Below are 23,185 nucleotides of genomic sequence, written 5' to 3'. Positions count from 1 at the left end.
TAGTGAGCTCTTTCTAACTGCAGTTATTTGAGAAGCTAATACACGTGAAAGCATTATGGGATGTTGTATTATCTCTAATTTGTCTTGGGCTGACTCACTGTGTTTATTAATAGTTTGGAGAGAGAAACATGTTGTTAATTTTATATTCCAGCTATAAAATGACATCTTTTCAAGTTGAAAATCAAAAAGAAAGGCAGGTTTAAACTCATAATAAAATTAAAAGAATCATTTGGGTTTGTTTTCTATTTTATTTATAAAATAAAACAAATGAGAGTCACCCTACTTTTAAAAAGAAACAATTTAAATTACATCAACATGATGTTTTCTGGCAAGCAAGTGCTGAATAGACAAATATAGTTTCCTTTCTAAGTCTGGTTAAGTATATACATATTGTTTTCTACTCTCTAAAGCAGACTACCAAAATACAAGCACTTAAGAAATATCAGAGAAAAATTATTTTCCTCTTATAAGAATTCATGCAGCAACCTGAGATCCATCAAACACAAAATCCTTGATACAATTTATCTACCTGCTTGATTTGATAGCTTTTATAATGCTATACCTATTCTAAATCTGTATGGAAATTTCATTTGGTAATGAACATATAGGTTGGAAATAACAGAATCCCAGCATAAACTAACTCGGACAAACAGAGGAATTAACTAAATGATATAACCTAATGGCAGGAGGTCAGGGGATGGTAGTTTCCAGGGACACGTGGATCATAGGGTTGAAATACCATTAAAATTCTACCTTCATCCTTTGCTTCTATGTGTCAGCATTATTTTCAAGATGGGCTGTCACAACAAGGGTGTAAACATAACCAATGACATTTCCTGGACTCACACTACCTAAGCTGACCACCTTAAAAGAAGAGACCATCTTTCTTTTGTCCTTTGTAAAATGTCCATGGACAAGACTCTGGTTCAGCTTGGATCATGCATCCACACTCATGGGTAGAGTGGCAGGTACATCAGTGATGATGATATGAACCCTCATTTGAGCTATGTGATCAAAATTAAAGGGGAGAATCATTCACCAAATGAGCAGGGTGAGAAGAAAAGGTTTAAAATCGTGGCTTTTTTCATCTGCATTATATTTTTACAGGCTCTCTACAAGTAAGGAAGAATAACTCATACATTAACTGGCTTTCTGTCTGTGATTGTATTAAAACCACTTGCTAGCTAAAAGACATCACATGTTGATTGTAGCTGTCTTTTTGACAAAAACTTGAGTGAAGCTAAAATTCAATTGAAACCACAAATTAAAATTTGCACATACTTATAAAACCAAAATGCTGAAACTGTTGGAAATGAAAGAAATTTATTCAAAAAGCAAATGATTAGAAATGGCAAGAACATGTGGTTAGAACCTCAAGTTAATGATCTTGCTGCACAAAAGGGCTGCCCTGGAGTTATCAGCAGCCATCAGTTCATGAAGCCTTTTACAGCACTGTGGAGACTTTAGATTTTACTCTGAGTGAGATGGAAGCCTCAATAAAGCTTGAAGCAGAGGGAGGTAGGATCTCCATTGGCCTGCGTGCCTCCACAGCTATAACGTGTTCAGCCCCTTTTGACCATGTAGTATGAACAAGAAATAAAGTTTGTCAAAGTTGCTGAAAATTTTAGGTTTTCTGTTGTTGTTGTTATTGTTGTTACAGTATGACCTTGCCTACAGAAATAAGAGATGATGGTAACTGAATGAGCGTAGTTCTTAAAGATAGTGAGAAAAGGTCCTCTATGTCAAAGGTGAAGGTGACAGGATTTAATAGTAGGGTGAGGAAGAGAAATAAAGGAGTCACTAGTGATTAGAGACATTTGTGCCTAAGCAGAAAAAAGAATGATATGGTCACTTATGGATAAGAGGAAGATAGCTGAGTGTAGGGAACACATTCTAGGGTATGTGTATATGAAAATTTGAGTTTGTTTTTTATAAACCATATTAATTTGGGGATGTCTAATAGATATTTAAATGGGGATGTGGAATATGAAAGTGGATAGATGAGTGTAGAGTTTAGGGAGATATCAGAACTGGAGACATACATTGGAGACTCATTATCTTAAAGATGGTATCAAAACCATGGGACTGTATGAGGTTACATAGGAAGTGAATACAGAGAAAGAGACATAGGATTGAGCCCTGGGTTGCTTCCATTTTTAGATGCCAGAAAGAAAGGGAGGAAACAAGCAAAGAAGACCAAGAAAGAGTGACCAGAATGTTAAAAGGAGAAAGTATTGTCCAAGAGGCTGAGTAAAGAAAGAGGGATCAACTGTCAAAAGCTCTTGAGTACTGAGAATTCACATTTGGATATGGTATTGTGCAGGTCAGTAGCACCCTTGACAAGAATTGTGTGGGTTCAAAAGCCTAAATACAGTGAGTACATGAAAGACTGGAAGAAGAGTGTAGAAAACCCATAAAGAGTTTAGCTCTAAAGGGGATTTGAGAAATGGGACAATAATCTGAGACAAACTGCCATCAACAGGATGCGTGTTTTAATATATAAGAGATGTTATAGGGCTTCCCTGGTGGCGCAGTGGTTGAGAGTCCGCCTGCCAATGCAGGGGACACGGGTTCGTGCCCCGGTCTGGGAAGATCCCACATGCCGCAGAGCGGCTGGGCCCGTGAGCCATGGCCGCTGGGCCTGCGCGTCCGGAGCCTGTGCTCCACAACAGGAGAGGCCACAACAGTGAGAGGCCCGCCTACCGCAAAAAAAAAAAAAAAAAAAAAAAAGAGAGATGTTATAGCATGTCGTAGGCTACTGGGAATGACCAGTAGAAGAAGTCAAAATAAATTTGCAGAGGAAAGAATTGCTGGAGACACATCCCTGAGTTAGCAGACGGAAATAGCATATTGCGCACAAGTGAAAAAATTGTTCCTGTAAGTATGAACATTTTAATGTATTGTATTGTATTGTATTGTACTGTATTGTATTCAGCCAAGAAGGCAGAGGCCATAAGGAGATGAATGAAGAATGTCAGTGGATTCCATGGTCAGAGCTCATGAGATCTGTCTTCTAATTTTTATTTTCTAAGGGAACGAGGAAGCAAGGTATTCAGCTGATGGAGAAGGGTGAAAAGGTGAAGAACAATTGTAAAAAGGGGAACAGGGAAATAGTAGCCTCAGAAAGGAGAGAGTGAACTCTTAGGTTTCTATTCCTAAAAAGTAATAGAATCACTTGGCAGCGCCATTTCAGAAGACTCTATTTACTTGAAAAATGTCCACCAAGGCACTGCATATGAGGAATAGTAGAGCAGTAATAACAAGTAATATAAATTCCTAGTAATATAAATGTAAATGTAAATTTAGTGAATATACTTATTTTTAGGGAGAAGAGGGCCTATTTCATCTATTCTTTGATAAACTTATTTCACATGTTCAATGCCATGTTTTTTTTAATGTGTCCTTTGATTTGTATAACTTGAGTATCTGCCCACCTCTACATCACCACAGTATCTTTCAGGACAATTATTTTTATCTGCCTCTGCTTCTGATGTATTTTAGCATTAGTTTTTTCATTCGTTCATCTTTTTGACTTTATGTTTTAAGATTAATAGCGCTAACAGGACTATAATTGACTAAGATAATTGCTCCACTTTTTTCCTGAAACTGAAATAATTTCTAGAACAAAAAAAAGCTTCTTTTGATTACAGAAGTATTATATATGCTCCTCCATGCCTCCTTCATAAGTAACAGACAAACTTCCTAAAACATAATCACAATTCTTATTTTCCAGCCTGAAAACTTTTGCTGTCTGAAAGCTTTTTTCCCTGACTTTTGCATCATAAGTAATTGTTGTACTGTCTCTTCTACTTTAAGCTCATTGTCATTGGAGTTTTCCTTCTGAGATGTTTCAAGGTATTTCTTTACCCTGAGGGCAATTAATCATTTTTCAATATATGTTCTATATTTTATTTCCTTTTCTCATAGTGTCCTGGGTTTATTCAGACATTAATAAAACATGCTCTGATTAGATTCAGAATAATGTTTTATGCTACAGTAGATAGACAGTAGAAAGAGTGTGAATTTAGGTTACATACAATTAAAGACAGTGAACATTTACTCTGGAATCAACTCTTGACAAGTCTTTTTTTTTTTTTTTAATCAGCTAGGAGTTTGACAAATGGCCAAATTAAAATCACAATAATAAAAAGACTTCATTTCAAAAGTTAATCCAGACATCAGTTTCATTTAGCCTGATATTTAATTTTGGAAAAATATAGTCTTATAAGTCTCCTTAAATTTAATATAATTATTCTTCTTACAGGATTAAATCTCAGAGAGATACCCACTCTTCTGCTTGAACACTTGGAATAGTAGACTTCACTGACTGAAAAGATTCCCTATATAATCTTGACCATTCCATAGTGTCTTTTAATTTCAACTATTGAGTCCCAACCCTCAGGGATAATAAAGAGTAAGTACACCTAAATAAGAGGGCACATCAAAGTTATAAACATGTTGATGCCCAGCCTGGTTTCTCATTTCCATATTACATATCTACATATCCAAAGTACTCCCTTCTGAATATAATCTGGTTTATTTTAAAAAATCTTTGCTTAAATTAAAGACTCTCATCCAAGTGAGAGTCTAAAACTACAAGGTATAGTGGAAAAGATTTCACTCTTCACTCTAGTCCGTAATTTTTTTTTTTGCAGTACGCGGGCCTCTCACTGTTGTGGCCTCTCCCGTTGCGGAGCACAGGCTCCAGACGCGCAGGCTCAGCAGCCATGGCTCACGGGCCCAGCCGCTCCGCGGCATGTGGGATCCTCCCGGACCGGGGCACGAACCCGCATCCCCTGCATCAGCAGGCGGACTCCCAACCACTGCGCCACCAGGGAAGCCCCAGGACCATAATATTTTGATTAATGAAATCTGCAATTTCATTTGCTTTTGGGGGGCCTACATTATATTACATTATCCTGTGTTGAGTTGCTTTTCTAAAATACTTAAGTAGTTTCACCATGGATGGTAGCTAAAAAAGTTGTCCCTTATACTATTCTGTAAATAAATTTTTAAAAAATGACTGCTTGAAAAGAACTCTTACGTTGTTGGGGTTTTTTCCCATGTAGTAACAACTCCATTTTATTGTGGTTTTATTATACTAATTTAACTTTGAGGGAATCAACTTCACCCTTCCAATTTCAGTCCAAATATGTTGGACAAAGTTTATTTAATTGTTCTGCTTAAAAGATAGGACCTATGGCCTAAGCTAAGACAATCAGATTATTCCTTTACTCTCACCACAAACATTAGCTCAGGAACCGGTCCACAAGGACCAATATGACTCAATTCAGGTTTTCTGTTTGAGCTCTCAGGAAGCCAATCTATTCTTTTTCTCATAGGACATGAATAAGAGAGGATGTAGGGCAGGCAGTATCTGATATGGCCAATTTGCAGTCACATGGGCCAATATCAAGGAAACAGAGTCTAAAAGTGAGGAGAGATAAATCTCATCCTAATGATATCATTTGACCCCTGGGTCAAATGAACTCGAAGACACTTTACTCTAGAACTGTATTTGGATAAACCAACAAATTCCTTATTTTAGATGGTCTGCCATTTGTGAAAGCAAATATCTTCAGTGATAAAGCACTGTTAAAATTTTATGAGTTCCAGTTTCCAGCCTGTTTAAAACTATGTTAAATGTATCTAGGTCAAATACCTTATTACATAAGTCTGTAGCATCCGTGTTCTAAATTTCTAACAGATACCAATCTACCAAAAGAGACACAATTTCTAGACTCATGCCGTGATCTTAGTGTGAGCCCTTGTACATGCTCTATTGTGATAGTGGACATGGTATATTATAAATGTCTATTTGCCTCTTTTCTAAGGTCTTTGAGAGCAAGTGCCATGTCTTTTATACTGACCTATCTCCAATATTTAGCAGATTTACTTGCAAATGTTATGCACTTATTAAATATTTGTTGAGTGAAAGAAGGAAAGCATAATTTCTACAAGAAAAAAAGAGAATCAGACTTATAGTATATGTTCTTTATTTCCTCCTTTCTTATCCCTGTCTGCAATATGATCTCAAAGGAATTAGGAAAAAAAAAGAAGAAAAAAGAAAAGAAAAGAAAAAGACACTAAGGCAATCTACAATCGGCGTTTCCTAGAGTTGGAAAAAAAAAACGTTTGCAGGTTGCTAAAGACAGCAAGCTTTATTTGGTGAACTTCTTACTGACTTTGCTCCATCACTAACTGGTAAGCATGGCCAAGATACTTAACTGCTCCAATCCTGAGTTTCCCTTTCTATAAAATGGGCATTATAATACCTACCTCAAGAGTTGTTGTAAGTATTAAATGAGAACACAGTGGATAAATTTAACTGTTATTACTATGACTTTAAAATATCTTGATAAAAAGAATTCATATTGGCACGATTTGCTAAATTATTTTTAAAATACGCTTTTGGAATCCCAGGAGAGGCTGGAATTGAAGGGGATATTATTTGGAAATTTTTTAAGCTTTACTTTTACTGAAAGAAAAATCTTGTAGGCTTTTAGGATACAGAATACAAAAAAATTACTGGATATTTTGCTTCTATATGCTTAAATGTATATCTCAGGCCACAAGGGAAACTCAGGCTATGTAATTCCCCAACAAATTGGTCAAAATCCTCCCATCTATTAAAATTTTAAAAAAAGAAAAACTTGTTTCTAATATCTCACTTCCTGTACCACTCTGTGTAATCTTCTCATTAAAATTTAATTTATGGTGTTTGCAAAAGACCACTTTGCTTTAACGTTAAATTATTTTGTTTCTTTTTTTTTTCAGAAAATACTTCATTCTGAATAGAAACTGCAATTAAAATAATTTATCTAATACGGGTACAGGAAATACTTAAATATCATTATGGATGCATACAGGGAAGAAATAGTCATAGTCTATTTACTCATTCTTCCTCATATGTATTTCAATCCTCCTTGTTGAAAATACTTCACAAATCATAACACAACTCCCTCATACTCAAGTATGAGGGCTGATTTTGTTTCTGTCTTCAGTGAGAGGGCAGTCTGGATTCTCCATAATAAGCATCAAAAAGACTATTAAAACAGTCACTTTGTATACTAGTTTACTTTTTCCAGGCCTGAATAATTTTTAATATGAACATTTTCCCTTTCTGAATTTTAAAATGTATTTAAAAATTCTTTTTTAAACCAAAATGCCTTTATGTCCTTTCTGCATTGAGCCCAAACACACTTTTTCATTGTTCAAACCCAAAGCTAGAACATGGGGGATTATCTCAGAGATCCCACAGCACATTATGACATTAAATCCCTTTTACTATCTCTGAAGCATTTTAGCTTCTATCCGGCTAATCCAGATGTGATATAAGAGGTAATCAAGGATGATAGTAAGTAACAAGTCAGCCGACTTTGCTGTATTGTTTCATTACAAAATCACTTACCCTCAAAAGAATAAGCAACTACTGTCTTACATGATTTCTATGACTAAAAAACACTTGAAAATGGATTCTCTTGCCTTCAAAGAAATTCAAGCATTGTAAATGTTTTTAATATAGTCAAGCTGCCATCATCTGAACTCTGACTTGCAGTCTAGTCTATCTGGGAACTAAAAGCTAACTTGAAAGTAATCTACCGTTGCCCTGTAATTTTGGAGCGCCCCGAAATCAAGGCTTGGAATTACTAAGTAGATTAGGTCCTATTTGTGCCAAATTCCCGACTATTTACCTGTTGAACAATTTTTTAAATAATTTCATCTAGAATATACATTAATATAATTGCCCAATATCAGTAAAAAGTGTGTGAAGTACCTGTATATTATAATTGATATTAACTGGGAGATTACCACAGAATATGTAGAATCCCCCCCAAAATTATTCTAGATTTCAAAGTGTCTAAGAAATAATGACAAGCTGATGCATTTGTCAAATCTTGCCCAAATGCTTATGTACAAAATTCAAATACAAGATAACTTTCTACAATCAAGTGCTTTTCAAATAGAAAAAGATGGAATGAGAATAAAAAGCTATAATCTTCTCAAAATACAAGTTTGGAAAACAGAATTTTACTCTTTTAAACTGAAACTTAACCATGAACACATATGAAAGATACTATATATTATCTTGCCAATTATATCTGTACATATAAATATTTCAAAAAGTTACTTTTAAATACAAATCAATGTATTTTCATGGTCTGTAATCTGCCATGTAAATTACTTTGAGCTCTAGTAGCTAGAACAACTTATTACAAAAGTTTTATAAAGTAAAACAGATGATAGTCTATGTCTGGTAGGCATAGAATTTAATGATATGTTCAAAGCTATAAGCCTCTATAAAGGATTTTTTTGCAATTTCTCAATGACAAAAGAAGATCCTATATAGAAGAATCAAGTAGCTAAAGGTTTCAGTTTGTTCAGGATTTAACAGTATCTGCCCCATACAGTAACTGAAAATATTCTATGGTAATAGATATGATTGTGTCATTCAAACAGCACAAGCTTCATGAGCTTTATACTTGGATTAATCTGATCTGGTTAACTTATCGCCACAAAGATATTTTAATGTAAAGTTCTCATGGGGTATTTTAACTGAATGAATGATTCTTTAAACACATTGCTACAATACATTCACAAACTTACCTTTTGCCATTAAGTGAACATCAACAACACTTAGATATATCTTTTTCTAAAACTGAGCCTTTCAATTCAGAATGTATTTAGTATTGGAGTTTTAGTTTTATCACAACAGCCTCTTAATCTTATATTGTATATCTTTCTAAGATGATCTAGACGAATTCCTATTCATAACTGGAAAACACCAACTTTTTACTGTTGGAGTGTCTGTGCTGTTATCTCAGAAAAATGCAGATTATTTTTTTCCCCCATGAGCTCATCAAACAATGAATTCTAAATTATCTCTTACATTTCCACTTATACTTCATCCCTTTAAGCATCAATCTCTCACATTCTGTTTATGTTTATCATAAATTCACCTTCCAAAGCAAAACTAAACAAAAAAGACTCTTTATTCCTTATACAGCCACACACACACCAAAAAAGAAAGAAATTCACTACTTTCTTCTCATTTTTGGATTTCCATTCCAATCTGGCTTTATCTCTTCTCTGTGCTTGTCTTTTCTGCCCTCACATTACAACTTCTAAGTAATATTCACCAAGTTGATAACTTCTTGCTTCTTGAAACATACATTTCTGAAATGTCTCTATTACCAAACTCCTTTGCTTTTCCTTTAACCTCTCTAGCAATTCCTTTCAGCCCCTCTTACTTGATTTTCCATTATCTAATGTCTAGATGTTGGAATTCCCCAGGTCTTGATTCTGTATTCTATTCTCTTCTTCTTCTGACACAATCTCTCTGGGTGATCTCATCTACTCCCAGAACAATAACTGTGATCTATATGGATAACTCTCTCTATGGATTCACTTCAGAATCTCCTCTAAGTTCCAGACCCATATCTCTAATTGACTGTTCAGAGTATGTGGCTGTGGATTAATGTCCTGTCCCTGACATTTACTACCTCTCAATTTTATAATGAGGGTTACAATAGCTTATTTCCTGATTTATCATAAAGATTGAATGAGTTAGTATGTGTAAAGCACCTAAAATAGTTCCTGATACAAAGTTTGGACGATGCATCACATACACCTGAAACAACACACTCAAAAGGAAGCTCTGAATTTTTTCCATCACAGCTGTTCCCGTATAGGCTTCCCTATTTCAATAAATGACACCACCTTTTCATTGGTGCACCTATTCTCTTTTCTCCCTCTAACCTATTATCTAAATGAGAACATACTTGTATTAAACACAAATCAAAATATTTTCTCCACTGCTGATACCCTTCAAGAGTTTCCCATTACAATTTTAATAAATTCAAACACCTGCACATGTCCCTGCATATCCTGACCCCTTGTATGTCTTCTCATACAAATCACACATATACACATACCACATACACATGCACATACCATATTCACACATCACACAAAGATGTCCCCACCAATGGCTGGATCCTTCCAATATATCCAATTCCAATTTAAATGTCTCTGAGAGAGCCTGCTGTAACAAGCTTTCTATCTAAACAGCTCGCTGTCCCCACCTATTGTTTCCATTGTCGTTGCCCCAAATTTGTTTCCTCCGTGTCCCTTACCCCGAGTTGTCGACATTATGTCTTCTTAGTCACTGTGTGCCTCCCGTATCAAACTGCAGGTCTCGTTAGAGTAGGGCTTATGTTGGTTTATCGACCTTTAAGTGTACTCACCCCCTAGCACAATATAATAGGCATTTAGTGACTATTTCCCGTAGGAAAGCATGCAAGAATAAATGAATGAGTGAATTAGTCCTTTTCTAGCAGCTTATTTCAGAAAAGCTAGTCTGGTTTTTCAGGATCCTTCTTATCATCTATACTTTTATTTAGCTAATTCTTGGGGGAAAAATCATGCTGCTACAGTTTAGGTAAAGAACAACATAAACTACATTTGTGTGTCTTTTGAGCACTTTAAATTGCCAAATTGTATCATGTTGCTTGATTGAGCCATCTTTTTCAACTTTTCGGGGAACTCAAAGATAGGTTTAGTCATTGTACAATTCAGGTCTTCAAAACCATTTCGGATATGAATTTTATCTTCTAAAACGTTTCTGAAAGTGTCTTTATTATAGATACCTTGGATAGCCTCTTTCTACTTCCATTCTACCCTCCCTCCAGTTGGAAAAATTGCAATGCCAAAAACCTGTCTTCTAGACTCCCAGCATGTTTAATTTCATCATTTAGATGCACCTATAGGAGACTGAAAAGCAGGAATGCTTTAGCAAACAAGGTCGCTTTGATGGGAGTAAGTGGCTGAGGCTGGCCTCAACATTTTCAGTATCTAGTCTGTGGGTGTAAAGAGGCAGGTGTGGAGGCAGCTTTAAAGAACAAAGCAGCTTCCTGGCCAATGGAAAGTCCTGGGTGCTCAATAATCCAGTGTAGTCTCCTGACATCAATCCTTCTAGTCCTTTCAACAACTGTGTGTGCATCCAGTTCCCTGTACAGAAGTCTCTCTGCTTATATCATCTAGAGTGGTTTGTATATCTAGCACGGAAGTCTGATACAAACATAGGAACATGTTTTTTAAAAGTTTTTATTTCCTTTCTTGTTTGTTTTTTTTCTCATAGCATTTCTTCAGGGTAAAACATACCTCATAACATTGTAAAAATATCTTGGTGATTTTTTTTTTTCATTTCTCTCAATGTTTTTAAACGACATATTTGGGCTTTTTTTTCACCATGGACAATTTCAAATACATACAAACAAGAAATTATTATAATGAATCTCAGTGTACCACTTACCCAATTGCAATTCATGGACTGGCGATTTTATATCCTATAAAACCCCACCCACATTTTCCCTAACAGATCACTACCAAAGTGTGATTTACAAGTTTCATGCAGCAGAGGCTCTTTTATCAAACCTTAGAACTTAAGCCTTAGATTCATTTGCACTTATATAATAATAAAATATAAATATAGTAAAATAATAATATAACATATAAATACATTATATGTTCTATAATCATAAATAATATGAGTTATTATAAATGTAATAAAATGCCATGATAAAACCCATATATTAAATAAGCATCTAGGCATATTTTACATCTTGTAAATTTGCTACTATTTGGGACTACAGTAATGATATCAGATGTTCTGCCATATTCCTCTGACTACTTTAGGAAGAAATAACATATGTATCACGGCTCTTCAAGATTTCAGGTAATTCTCAATTTTCTCGCGTAACCTCTAGAAATTTTTACTACTTTCATAATAAGTTTCAAACTGGCTATTTCTAAAGCATATTGCTCTCACATGAAAATATAGTTGGAGAATTATTAAACTCTATAAAGAAACATGAGTTAGAAATCAACACTAATTGAATCTCTCTGTCTCTCTCTCTCTCACACACACACACACACACACACAATTTTGAGTATTTGGAAATTAAGAGCTTGCAAACTAATAATTTATGCATATTTTAATCAGGAATTTGAACTGATTTGTAAGAGCCAATGGTTTTGTGTATTTAAAAGTAAAAATGACATATAAACAAACTGAAAACTGATTCCAAGAAGGACAAGCTTGTTTTTCAACACTTGCTGAGCAGCCCTCCCCTGATGTGCTGTGCAATCACCCAGTTCAGTCTCTGCTTCAATGGCTAAGCACTGGCCTTGCAGGAAGGGATATTGGCATAATCATTCCTCTTGCCAGTGGTACACAATCTCACTCTGACATGACTGCTGGGCTAATATCACAGGTCTCCCAGTAGCAGAGAAGTATCAGATTTTCCCATCATTCTCTGAACAGAAAAGTGTTGTGCCCTTCCCCTCAAAAACAAAATTCAAATCAAAACAACCACCACACACACACCATTGTGTTTTGCCAAAAGCATTTTTCATGATTTTGCATTTTCACACCTATGATAAATACTTTGACAATTACAATTCAAAACTTTCCTCTGCAAATACTTTAGTAAAACTGATGGCCCAGGAAAAACTTGTTTCTCTTTAGCACTCAATCATATAGCTGTCACAGATACAATGACCCAAGCAACCAGTTTCTCAGCATGATCACGTGGTCAGAATTGTGTTTTCACTTTCTTATGATAAGATACATATTTCACCAGGAGAATAAAGAATGTTTTAAATAAACAAAATAAATGAATGTTCAATAATAAAATTAATAATAATTCCAATGCAAAGTAATCAGTAATCAAGTCCCAAACTCAAGAGAACACATGGCTGTCTCTTCCTGGATATTTTATGAGCCATGCAATCATGTAACTCTCAGTAGTTTACAATATTTTTACCCCACTAATAGCATGATGTAGGGATTTCCTGTAATTCCTATTTGCTGCTTACTAAGAGTAATCAATGTCTAGTTTGCCATCTTATGACCTTCTTATTCAGCGTCCTTCACCACATTTTTTTCCCAACGTATCCTATTACTTCCTAGGAAGGGAAGTTTTCACTAATGGCATCCAGCCCAGTCTGCTCTCTCCACACCACGTCCTACCTTGAAGCTCTCTTCAACTTCACCTTCATTTAAGCTTACCTATTGACTCAGTTTCTATGACAATGTTTTCAGCTTATTATCACACAGGGAAGATCTAGAAGTCTCATTCACTTTAAGTGTTAATAGCTGAGAGGAATTCATTTGTTACCCCATGCACACACGCCCTAAGAGATTTGCATTTTAATAGAGGACAATTCTTTCATAACTCAAAGGAATGGAATATCTCTAATGGTGGAATTTCAAGCATCACTGACACTAATGGAGGAAATATTTGGGGTGAAAATACTTATCACCAAACCATAATACTTGAGACAACTACATATCTTTTCACCTAGATTTAAGCTTAACTTGAATAAAAGCAGATATTCATGCTTGAACAAGAGTAAAAGCAGAACTAAATTTAAGGCAAAAATCTAAGCTGTTTCTTAATGGAATGCATTATTATCTTTGCATTCTTTGCTTCTTATCTTTGCAAAGTGAAGTTATACCATGTATAACTCAATTTCATTATGTCTTGAAAAAGATGGCCTTAAAGTTCTCTTCACCTTCACCAAACTTAGACAGGCATCTTCTTGTCCTTTGGCTCCTGATCTCCCTTTTCTTAGAGCATTTACTTTAGAAAACTTGTACTTGTAAATTCTCTCTCTGATCTTTCAAGATATAAATTTTCTTAAAAGCCTCCTGCCAGTTTTACAACCCATGTGTGCCTTTCTCAGAGGCCTGGGAGCCGCCCCTTTGAAATGTAATCATCAAGAAAGAGAGTACTTCTATCTCCCAGTTTCTGTGGGAGGGTAGGAACCTAACTCCCTTGGGTGCCTTGCTCCAAGTTGTAAAACTACACTCTTGACATGAAAATAAGAGAAAGTTTTCTCTTCTTTTGAGTAGGGCCAGTCAGCAAACACAGATGGCCTACAATCCTCCCACCCCTTTCCAGATCTTAAAAACTCTTCTGCTTTTTGTTTCAGTGAAATTGAGTTCAGAATGAGTTCTGGTCTCTCTCCCCTATTGCAATAGCCTTGAATAAAGTCTGCTTTGCGTGTTTAACTTTGTCTAGTGCAAGTTTTGCTTTGACAGCCTGGACATGGACAGACTTAAGTACCTATATTCAATTTGTTTACATTGCCCCAAGATTCCTTTATTAACAAACATCCTGAACATAATCTGACTAAGGAAGCAAAGGAAGTACAATACCTTTTTTCTTTACATCCATGGCAGTTTCCTTCTCAGTTTTCATTTTGACATCTTCTTTTTCTGGTAGTAAAATGAGAAAATTATAAACATCTGTTTAATTATCATATATTTCAGGGCACATTTTACTGCCATTAACATCCAATTCACCTTGTATAGAGTGATTCTACATTAGAGTCATAGTCATGTCAAATATGAGTGAACTAGCACCTTTGTAACAGAACATTGGTTTTGGTGTGCTATCCCTTCAGGGAAGGAGCAAATTTTTGCTAAGGTAAAAAAAAAAATTTCATGACAGTATGAACATTAGATGGCATTGTTAATTATGATACAATTCAATAGTTTTTCTAAAGGACATTAAAAGGAATATATTGAATGTTCCCTGGGCTATCAGGCCACTGCAAGCATGTCAGAAGCTGAGAAATCTCTTGGGCTCATTTGGGACTTCAGATGTGCTATTTGAAAATAACCATTCAAAAAAGAACAAAACATAGCAAACCAACTAACTACTTTCTTTCCCATACATTCAATAATTTATTTATTTATTTATTTATTTATTTTTGTGGTACGCGGGGCTCTCACTGTTGTGGCCTCTCCCGTTGCGGAGCACAGGCTCCGGACGCGCAGGCTCAGCAGCCATGGCTCACGCGCCCAGCCGCTCCGCGGCATGTGGGATCTTCCCAGACCGGGGCACGAATCCGTGTCCCCTGCATCAGCAGGCGGACTCTCAACCACTGTGCCACCAGGGAAGCCCAATAATTTGCTCTTTTGATAGACAATTTTATTAAACTAAATTAATTGGATAGTAAACTTCATATTCATATATGTAATCAAGTAAAGTAATGAAGTAGAATTGAGCACCACTCCTAAGAAAGAAAAAAAATAATCAGTAACAAATTTTTAAAGTGTTTAGACTTGAATCTTCTTTTAAAAATTTATCAATCTCAGGGGTGGGATGGGGAGGGTGGGAGGGAGGGAGACGCAACAGGGAAGACATATGGGAACATATGTTTATGTATGACTGATTCACTTTGTTATAAAACAGAAACTAACACACCATTGTAAAGCAATTATACCCCAATAAAGATGTAAAAAAATAAAAAAAATTAAAAAAAAAAAAAAAAAAAAAAATTTATCAATCTCTACTTTTTTGGAATACTAACAAACAAATTAAATATATAAATATAATATATTTATAAATATATAAATATAAATTTGTTTGTTAGTAACAATGACAGTAAAATTGTTAAGGGGATTTCTTTCCTAGAAAACAGTAGCTTTACCAGTAATATCACAAATGGATACTAATTAATTTATGTGTTAGCTTTTAAATTCCTTACCTTTCTTTTTTGTTTCAGAAGTCACTTTATTCTCAGCTTTCTTCTTTTCTTCTTCTTTTTCTGGAGAAGAAATTTAAAATATTTCCTTTAGGAAAATTTAGTACAAAAGGAAAATGAAGTTTTGAATGAAGGATTACCATTAAAGTCAATTCTGCCTCCAGACAGTTTTGTGACTTTGAGCAAGTGATTTAATCTCACTAAGCCTTATTTTCTTCATTTGTAAAGTAACAGTACTTCCTTCAAAGTTAGATACGTTTTCAAAGTATTCTGCACAGTGCCTGGCTCACAGTAAGTGCATAAAATTGTGGGCTGCTAATACTGTTTACAAAAAATGAACAAGATAGTTCGAGCTTTCTGAACCAAACGTTTGTCTAAAGTAAGATATTAATGTTGAAAATTAAAATATAATTTCTGAGAAACAATGCTGCAGGTAAGCTAAAAGAATTATTTTTTGTTTTCTTTTCATATGTTCAGTTTCATTAGAAATAATACATTAGGCCATTAACAATACCTATTTTGATTTAACTGTTTTTCAGATCTGCCTCTTGTCGACAGACATTTGGATTCTGGTGACATTTATCTGGCACCATATTGGGGACATAACTTCCACTGCCCTTTCTGAGTGGCCATATCAACCAGCGTGCTCAGACTATGTTTGCACCCAGAGGTTGCTGTTAAGTCTGGATGACACATAGAACAGTTTGACAGTTTGTGGTACCTCTAGACTTCTTTATGGAAGATTTCTGTTTCAGAGATCTAAGAAAACCTTGGTCTGAGGGGCAGAGGGAACTTCAAATGCTGCCCAGCAATAGCCATGTAACAACTAGACATCTCCGGACATTTTTCTGGTAAGTGTTCTCATTTTAAATAACAAAGTCATGTAGAAGTACACAGTTGTTGAAATGGAATATTCAGTACTGTTAGGTTTGAGGCAGCTACAAGCACAGTTAATGTTGGAAACTGACTGATTTTTATCTTCAGTTAGTAATGCGATTTACCTTATATATGAAATACTTTTCTCTTTGCCATTTGTCTCTCCAACTCAAGTATAAAATGCCAGGCATTCAAAGATGTTCATTACCCAGAACTATTATGAGATTGTTACTATGCTGAAGAAATTCAATGTGTACTTCTAGTATCAATGCTTAAGTTGCCTACTAACGATGGCATCTTATTAAATATAGGAATTAATTCATTCCCTTAGGTATAGAGATTTTTTACCTATGAGATCAAAGCCAACACTTTATTGCAGTGTCAGAAGTATAATTTACAAAGAACCTCTTTTCATGACTCCTAGAGATAAGTTAGTGTTGTAGGGAGAAATATATTCACACTCTGTCCTTTACCTTTCACACTCTGTGTACCTTTACAGCTCATCCAGTCAGAAATAGAAAGTCAAGAAGTTAGATTTTGATAGTTCTAGAGTTACAAATAAACAAATGGAATTCTACTTTGCCTTTTCCTAAAGGAAAATATACATATTTTCATATACATATTTACATATACATACATATATATACATACATACATATACATACATATATACATATATATATGTATATATGTATACATACATATATATACATATATACATACATATATATACATACATATACATATTTAATATGTATATACATTTTATACATATTAAATATGGAAAACGTCTTTAAAATTCTGAATAAAGATACTTTTGATTTAAGTATCATTACTTTCAGCTTCTGTAGGAGAAATTTTATGTAGCAAGGACTTTTCCATCTTATCTAAATAAATGCATATGCCAGACAGTTGAATTGGCATTTGCTAAACATCACCATTTGATGTCATGTGCTAGGAAAGGAGTTAATTAAAATACAGATTAATTGTAAATATTTCTTAGCCTATATTAAAAATCAATGCCATAGCCACGATAAGATCACAACTTAGTATCCAACTTAGTATCCGAGTCTCTAAGTTTCATAATGTAGATGAATAAATATTTCATTTAAAAGTTCGTGCCAATTAGTTAATCTTATATTAAACTTCAGAAGGAAAGCAGGTATTTGAGGCCAGAAGATGGAAGACATTCTTTTCATTTTTTTAAAAGAGAATTGTCTTGTGTAATAAATTCTACCCTTTATATTAATATAGCTGGGACTTTATTGTGGTGATACAGTATTCTTGCCTTAGTTCAGACTGATTAATGCTTCCATTATACACTCTGCCTGTGATTATGGCCATACACTGAAGGAGTCATGAATAAGAACAGAAATCCACAAAAAGCAGGTATAAATAATGTACTTTAATAACATTTTTATGAATTAGACTTTTAAGCCGTCATTATGGGACTTTCTTTATTCGTGGTTAATTCATTTTAAAACATCAACTTCTGAAGATTCATGCATTTCTTCAAGCACGACTGTCTATTCTTTAGGTGATTTGGCAGCAGTGAAATTAAGCTTTTCATTTATATAAGGCACAACAATTTAATTATATCCTACTTGGATATAAAAGTAACCCATGTTTCTTATATGAAAACTCTCCTTCCCTTGACTTTTTTCTCCTTCAACAGTCAACAATACTCCTCCCTTTCCACTTGACTGTGCACCCACATATCCAATTTCCTCCTCATCCTCTCCTTCAATTTGTTTGCTGTTTTGTTAGTAACAGCTAGAGAAGAGTTAGGACATTTTATATCATTGATTTTCAGAGGGTTCACAATTAAGTGTGTCTATAGAGTGTGAACTTATCAGCATACTGCCTTTCTCTGAGAAAAGTGTCATAAGCCCGGAAATGACGGCTCTATCTGGCAGGGATCACAGGAAGGGCTGGCTGAGAGAGAAATCCTCTCCACAATGAGCAGCTCTGAGCCACAAATATGTTATTAGCTTCTGCATAAATTAACATCAGATGAAAGAAAAATTAAATGACTTTTTACTTTCTAAGCCCTTACAATGGGCTTTTCTCTTGCTTTTAAATGTTTTTATGCCATCTCAAAGCCAGAGAATCCACAATAGTTAATTATAATTGTAAAGCTTTTGAAGATGCCTGTTCCTAGCAAACCGAGCAAACAAATGCAAATGCTTCATTTTCATCTTATGTTTGTTCCTTCCCTTTTTGCCTTTCTACTGTACAGATTATCCAAAATTTACATGCTTTTCTTCTAACTCACTCTGGCCAGGGTTGATGTATTCTTGGTCCCAGTCAGGTTCCCTTCATAACAACTCATTCTAGCACACCTCGTCACTGTCACCTTGTTTGTAAAGAGTGGCAGAAGCTGGCCTGGAACCCCAGTCACAGTATGATCATGGAAAATTTCACATAAACAGATAAGTTCAATTACACCAATGATTATCAGAGTTCTCCATTGTTATCTACAGAGGGGAATGGAGCAAGAGAGAAAGCACTGGTGCTAGCATGGGTGACCTTGGTCTGAATTCTGTCTCTAACCCCTTCTGGTTGTGACATTGGCAATGTGCTGTGACACACTGAATTTCATTTACCTCTTTTAAAAAATGCAATAGTAAAATCTACCTTGCCGGCTTATTGTGAAGAAACTGAGCAAAAGTGTCCGGACCAAAGTGGATGTTCAAAAAAAATAATGATAGCAATAACTAGCTATTACTATATTTTAGAAACAATCAAAATCTGCCTACATGTACTCTTCAGTAATTTTTCTAAGTGTGACATTTATTAATCTGAGTAAATGCACATTAATTCTTATTTTTCTGTGTTGAGGGAGGCTGTATCAGGAATATTTTATATTGTGAAACTTTAAGAAAAAAATACTCAAGTAGGAATTAACATGTTTATGAAGGGGCACTGTGCTGGAATGAAGTGGATTCCAGTTTCAGTTTTGCTATAATTAGTAGTTTTTGCCTAATGCAACTGTAAGGGAATCTTCTGTCTTCAACCACAAAAGTCAGGGGAATGAGTAGAATGTAGTTAAGTCCCTCTTCACCTGTCTATGCCTTTATTCCCCAAATGAAGTATTTATTTCCTAATTTTTCTGAGAACAGTTAACGTAAAAAGCTTTAAATCTGTAAATAGCTGTTGTACATTCTCTGGCTTTGCTATGGCTTAAAGAATTTTAAAGCTAGAGAAAAGTCCATTTTTAAGCCTTAAAAATGAATATGTTTATATGCATGCATGGATATATGAATACATATATATGTGTATATAATGTCAAGTGATAATAAGGGTCAGAAAAAAATAAAGCTTGGTTTAGTGGATTAGAGCATGTGGGAGCAGATCAGAAGTGGCTTCTTCTTTTAAGGTAGAACGGGGGTAAGCCTTTCTGAATGAGTACCATTTGAAAAGATTCTTGAAAAAAAGTAGAAGAGTTTTTGGCTATTGAGGAGAAGACTTCTCCTGCAGAGGAAAAGTATCTGCCAAGACCTTGAAAGAGAAGCGTTCGAACTATATTCAAAGAAGAGCATGGAGACCAGAGTGGCTGGAGCGGAGGATGCAGGAGGAGAGTGAGAAGAGGGGTGGCCAGTGATGTAGCAGGGGCCAATCACACAGAATCTTGTTCATGATATGAATTTTCCATTTTGTTGTGAGTAAGGTAGGAGGCTGCTGAGAGGTTTCAAGCAGAGTAACTATACTGTGATAAATTACGTTTTAAGAGGAACTTTGGCTGTTGCTGACTGGTTGGAGCCAAGTACCCCACTGGATTTTTTGATCACACTGCGATGAAAGACTAAGAAAGTAAAAGGATTCAGTACAAATATCCTTCTTCATGTTTTCCTCTTTTTTCCCAAAAATTTCCTCTAAATTTTATTTGGGACTCTTGAAAGAATGTAACATTATAGAAACATGGTGGGAGTACCTCAGTTTACATTGTGCTTACGTTGCTATAACAGCAAAGCTCTTCAAGGACTTCACTTGAGTTATCTGGCATAACTAAACTGGTTTTTCAGAACCTGAATCCAGTCTTTGCCTTGACTTTTCCTTTAGGGAATGCTGAATTATTCTTAGAAGTCAGCTCTTCTCATTATCAGCTACTAACAACAAAAAATTCACAACCAGAACTTGTAGAGCATCTTCCACTGACTTCCCAGAGACTTTTACATAAACAATTTATTCACTTAATCAACACATGTTTATTTAACCTTATGTCAAACCCTTTGCCAGGGTCTAGAGTTTTAAACTATTCCTTGCAGGAATTTTAGGTATGAGACTAAGAAGGGATAAAGTTTACAATTACAATATGGACTTAGGGACATTAAAGTCGGAGTCTAAGGGAGACAGCAGAGGCCCAAACCCAAGAGCAAAAAGTGTGAGAGCTGCTCCAGGGAAAAATGGTATGTGAATTCTGAACTGAGTATGGCAAGTGTTACTATCAATGCTGGCTGGAGGGACTGAGGTGCCTGCTGAGTGCCCAGTCCTGTCCTGCAGATAAAGGCTGACAACTCTTAGTGATACAATACCATTCATGAAGTAAACGTCCCAAAGAACTCCAGAGCTAATCAGTGTAAATCCAAACGTTTTCAAGATACCAGACTACATACAGTTCTTTAAGCTTCAAAAAAGATTGTGGAGAAGTGATCTCAATAGTTATTTTATGTGATCAGAGCAAGGCAGAAAAAAAATGTATTAGTTTTGGTTTAATCACACTGATTTTAAGGTGATAGGAAATTATACTGTAATAGAATGTTATTAACAGAATACAGCACATGACCTTACAAGCATTAGTATATACTTAGTTCTGAGATAAAAGTCAACACATCCTTCAACCCATGAGAAAATGGGCTCAGGAAAGATGAGTAACTTGCCCAACTTCACAAATCACATAAGTGACAGACAAGGATTTAAAACTAAGGATCACTGCAAACTCTGATCTTTCCTCTACAACATGGAATAAGTTTGAGGTAGACTTATTCTAACAAAAAATTGCAAACAAACTGAGGCACAGACAGAAAAGTGCCATTTTCTACCCTCTCTTTGTGACACTTATCTTTCAGCTCTCTCAAGCCAAAGTTCTCTGATATAACGACAACTTTTTTCTGTTTCTGAATTTAGTATGCAAAAGGGAATGCAAAGAGAAAGATTATTTGATACATTTCAAATTGCAAAAAAAGTTTCTTATGTTAATTAAACTTCATATTTAAAGTGGATAAGGTAGATTTCTCCCAAACCTTTCAAAAATGATAAAACCTTTTTAGATAAGTGACTGCATTACTTTTGAATGGATTAAGTTTATATAAATGAAGGTGGCCACAGCTCTTCTTTTTCTTTCTGGTATTTATTTTTCCTCTCAGTGCTTTTACATTTCAGAAAGCAAATGCTCAATTAAAGTTTATTGACCTTTACGCTCAAGTGAGAAGCTCTCCATCCACACAACTCATCTCTGCATAGCTCCAAAGAGAGCATTTTGTATTTTGTTTTTCTTGGATTTTTTCTTTTTTGGGTGCTGCAGCCATTTGGAGATTTTCTAAAAACTCTTCTAACCCTAGTAAAATGTACTTTTTATGCAGAACCATTGCTTGCTCAAGATCTTTTATTGTAAACTTTTCTAATGCGTCTTTCTACAAGGGTAAGGAAAATATAAGATTCATTTCTAATAGCTGTTCATTTTCAAAATCATATTATTTACATATAATTACTTTTTTCATATTTTTATCTATATGCTTTTTCTACATTTCTCTGTAGTTGGAAATGAATTGCAAAAGTACTTTGTTGCATTTAAAATGTCAAGAATGAATAGAAACATCAGAAAATTGAGCCTTTCCTTTTTGTGACTAAATTGTTGATATTTAGGGAAAAAGTTGGGTATCATTCAAAATCAAAATATACATTACTCTAAACTATCATTTCAAAGATATGGCTATTTTTATAACAGGTCTTTGACAATTTAGGGTTTGAGTTACTAAACAAATTAGAAAGACTCAATTACCCAAAGTAACTGGTATATTGGGCACATTTATAAGTCTGATTCTTAATTGAAGCCTTTTATCTTAAAAATATGCCCAATAGATATCAATATTCATAAAGGAAATAAATGCCCATTCAAAGAGTACAACTTTTCTAGTTGCAATTGTTTTAATGTATTGAATTCAGGTTTATTTCAAATGATGGACTACATAAATTCCCTCATCTTTCATAAATTATACCAAACCATTAACACAATTTTTGTCTTCTTCCTAGTATAAGGTCTATTCTAGTAGATTAAAAAATTTTACACAAAATTCTCACATAATTGAAACAAATATCTGTCACTGTTTATTATGTGAACAATTGCCAAGACCCCTTACTCCATTTGGATAAAACAGATCTGGCTTTAAAGATGTAGCCACTTTTCTCATCGGTTCTAGAGAGGATGAATAATTTCATTGGGAATTCTAATAAACTTATATAATAGAAACATTTAGGTCAAGCTGACACAAATAGCAAATAAATGTTTTATAAAGAAAAACTGGTACTTGTAAACTAGAGCTTTGGAGGGACCTGGTTCTTTCTTATAAAATACTTCAGGAGAAAAGTTTGCTGGCACAAGAGGGTTCCAACTAGAATTTCATAATAAGAAAGCTATTAAAAATCACATTCACTCTTATTCACAAAACTTCTCATCCTTAACTTTCTCTTTTGTCAAAATGTACGGGAAAAAACCCCTAATTTTTAATACCAGCATGAAAGTTATGAAAGA

The 23,185-nt window shown here is 34.8% G+C and overlaps 1 protein-coding gene across 10 annotated transcripts in view; it reads right to left on the bottom strand.

Annotated features, from left to right (window-relative positions):
• TRDN (triadin) overlaps positions 1–23,185 on the bottom strand; it is a 304,940-nt gene that overhangs the window by 101,787 nt on the left and 179,968 nt on the right. For all 10 annotated transcript variants that reach the window (XR_009543925.1, XM_060168337.1, XM_060168339.1 and 7 more), the window contains exons 11-12: positions 15,562–15,621; positions 14,225–14,284 (exon numbers count right to left, since the gene is read on the bottom strand). Coding sequence is in view for 9 of the 10 variants with exons in the window: in XM_060168337.1 (XP_060024320.1) it covers positions 14,225–14,284; positions 15,562–15,621 (120 nt within the window). In the remaining variant the exon portion in view is untranslated. The remainder of the gene's footprint in view (positions 1–14,224; positions 14,285–15,561; positions 15,622–23,185) is intronic.

Source organism: Lagenorhynchus albirostris, chromosome 12 (genome assembly GCF_949774975.1).
Source record: "Lagenorhynchus albirostris chromosome 12, mLagAlb1.1, whole genome shotgun sequence".
NCBI lineage: Eukaryota > Metazoa > Chordata > Mammalia > Artiodactyla > Delphinidae > Lagenorhynchus > Lagenorhynchus albirostris.
This window is presented reverse-complemented; position numbering and strand designations above follow the sequence as displayed.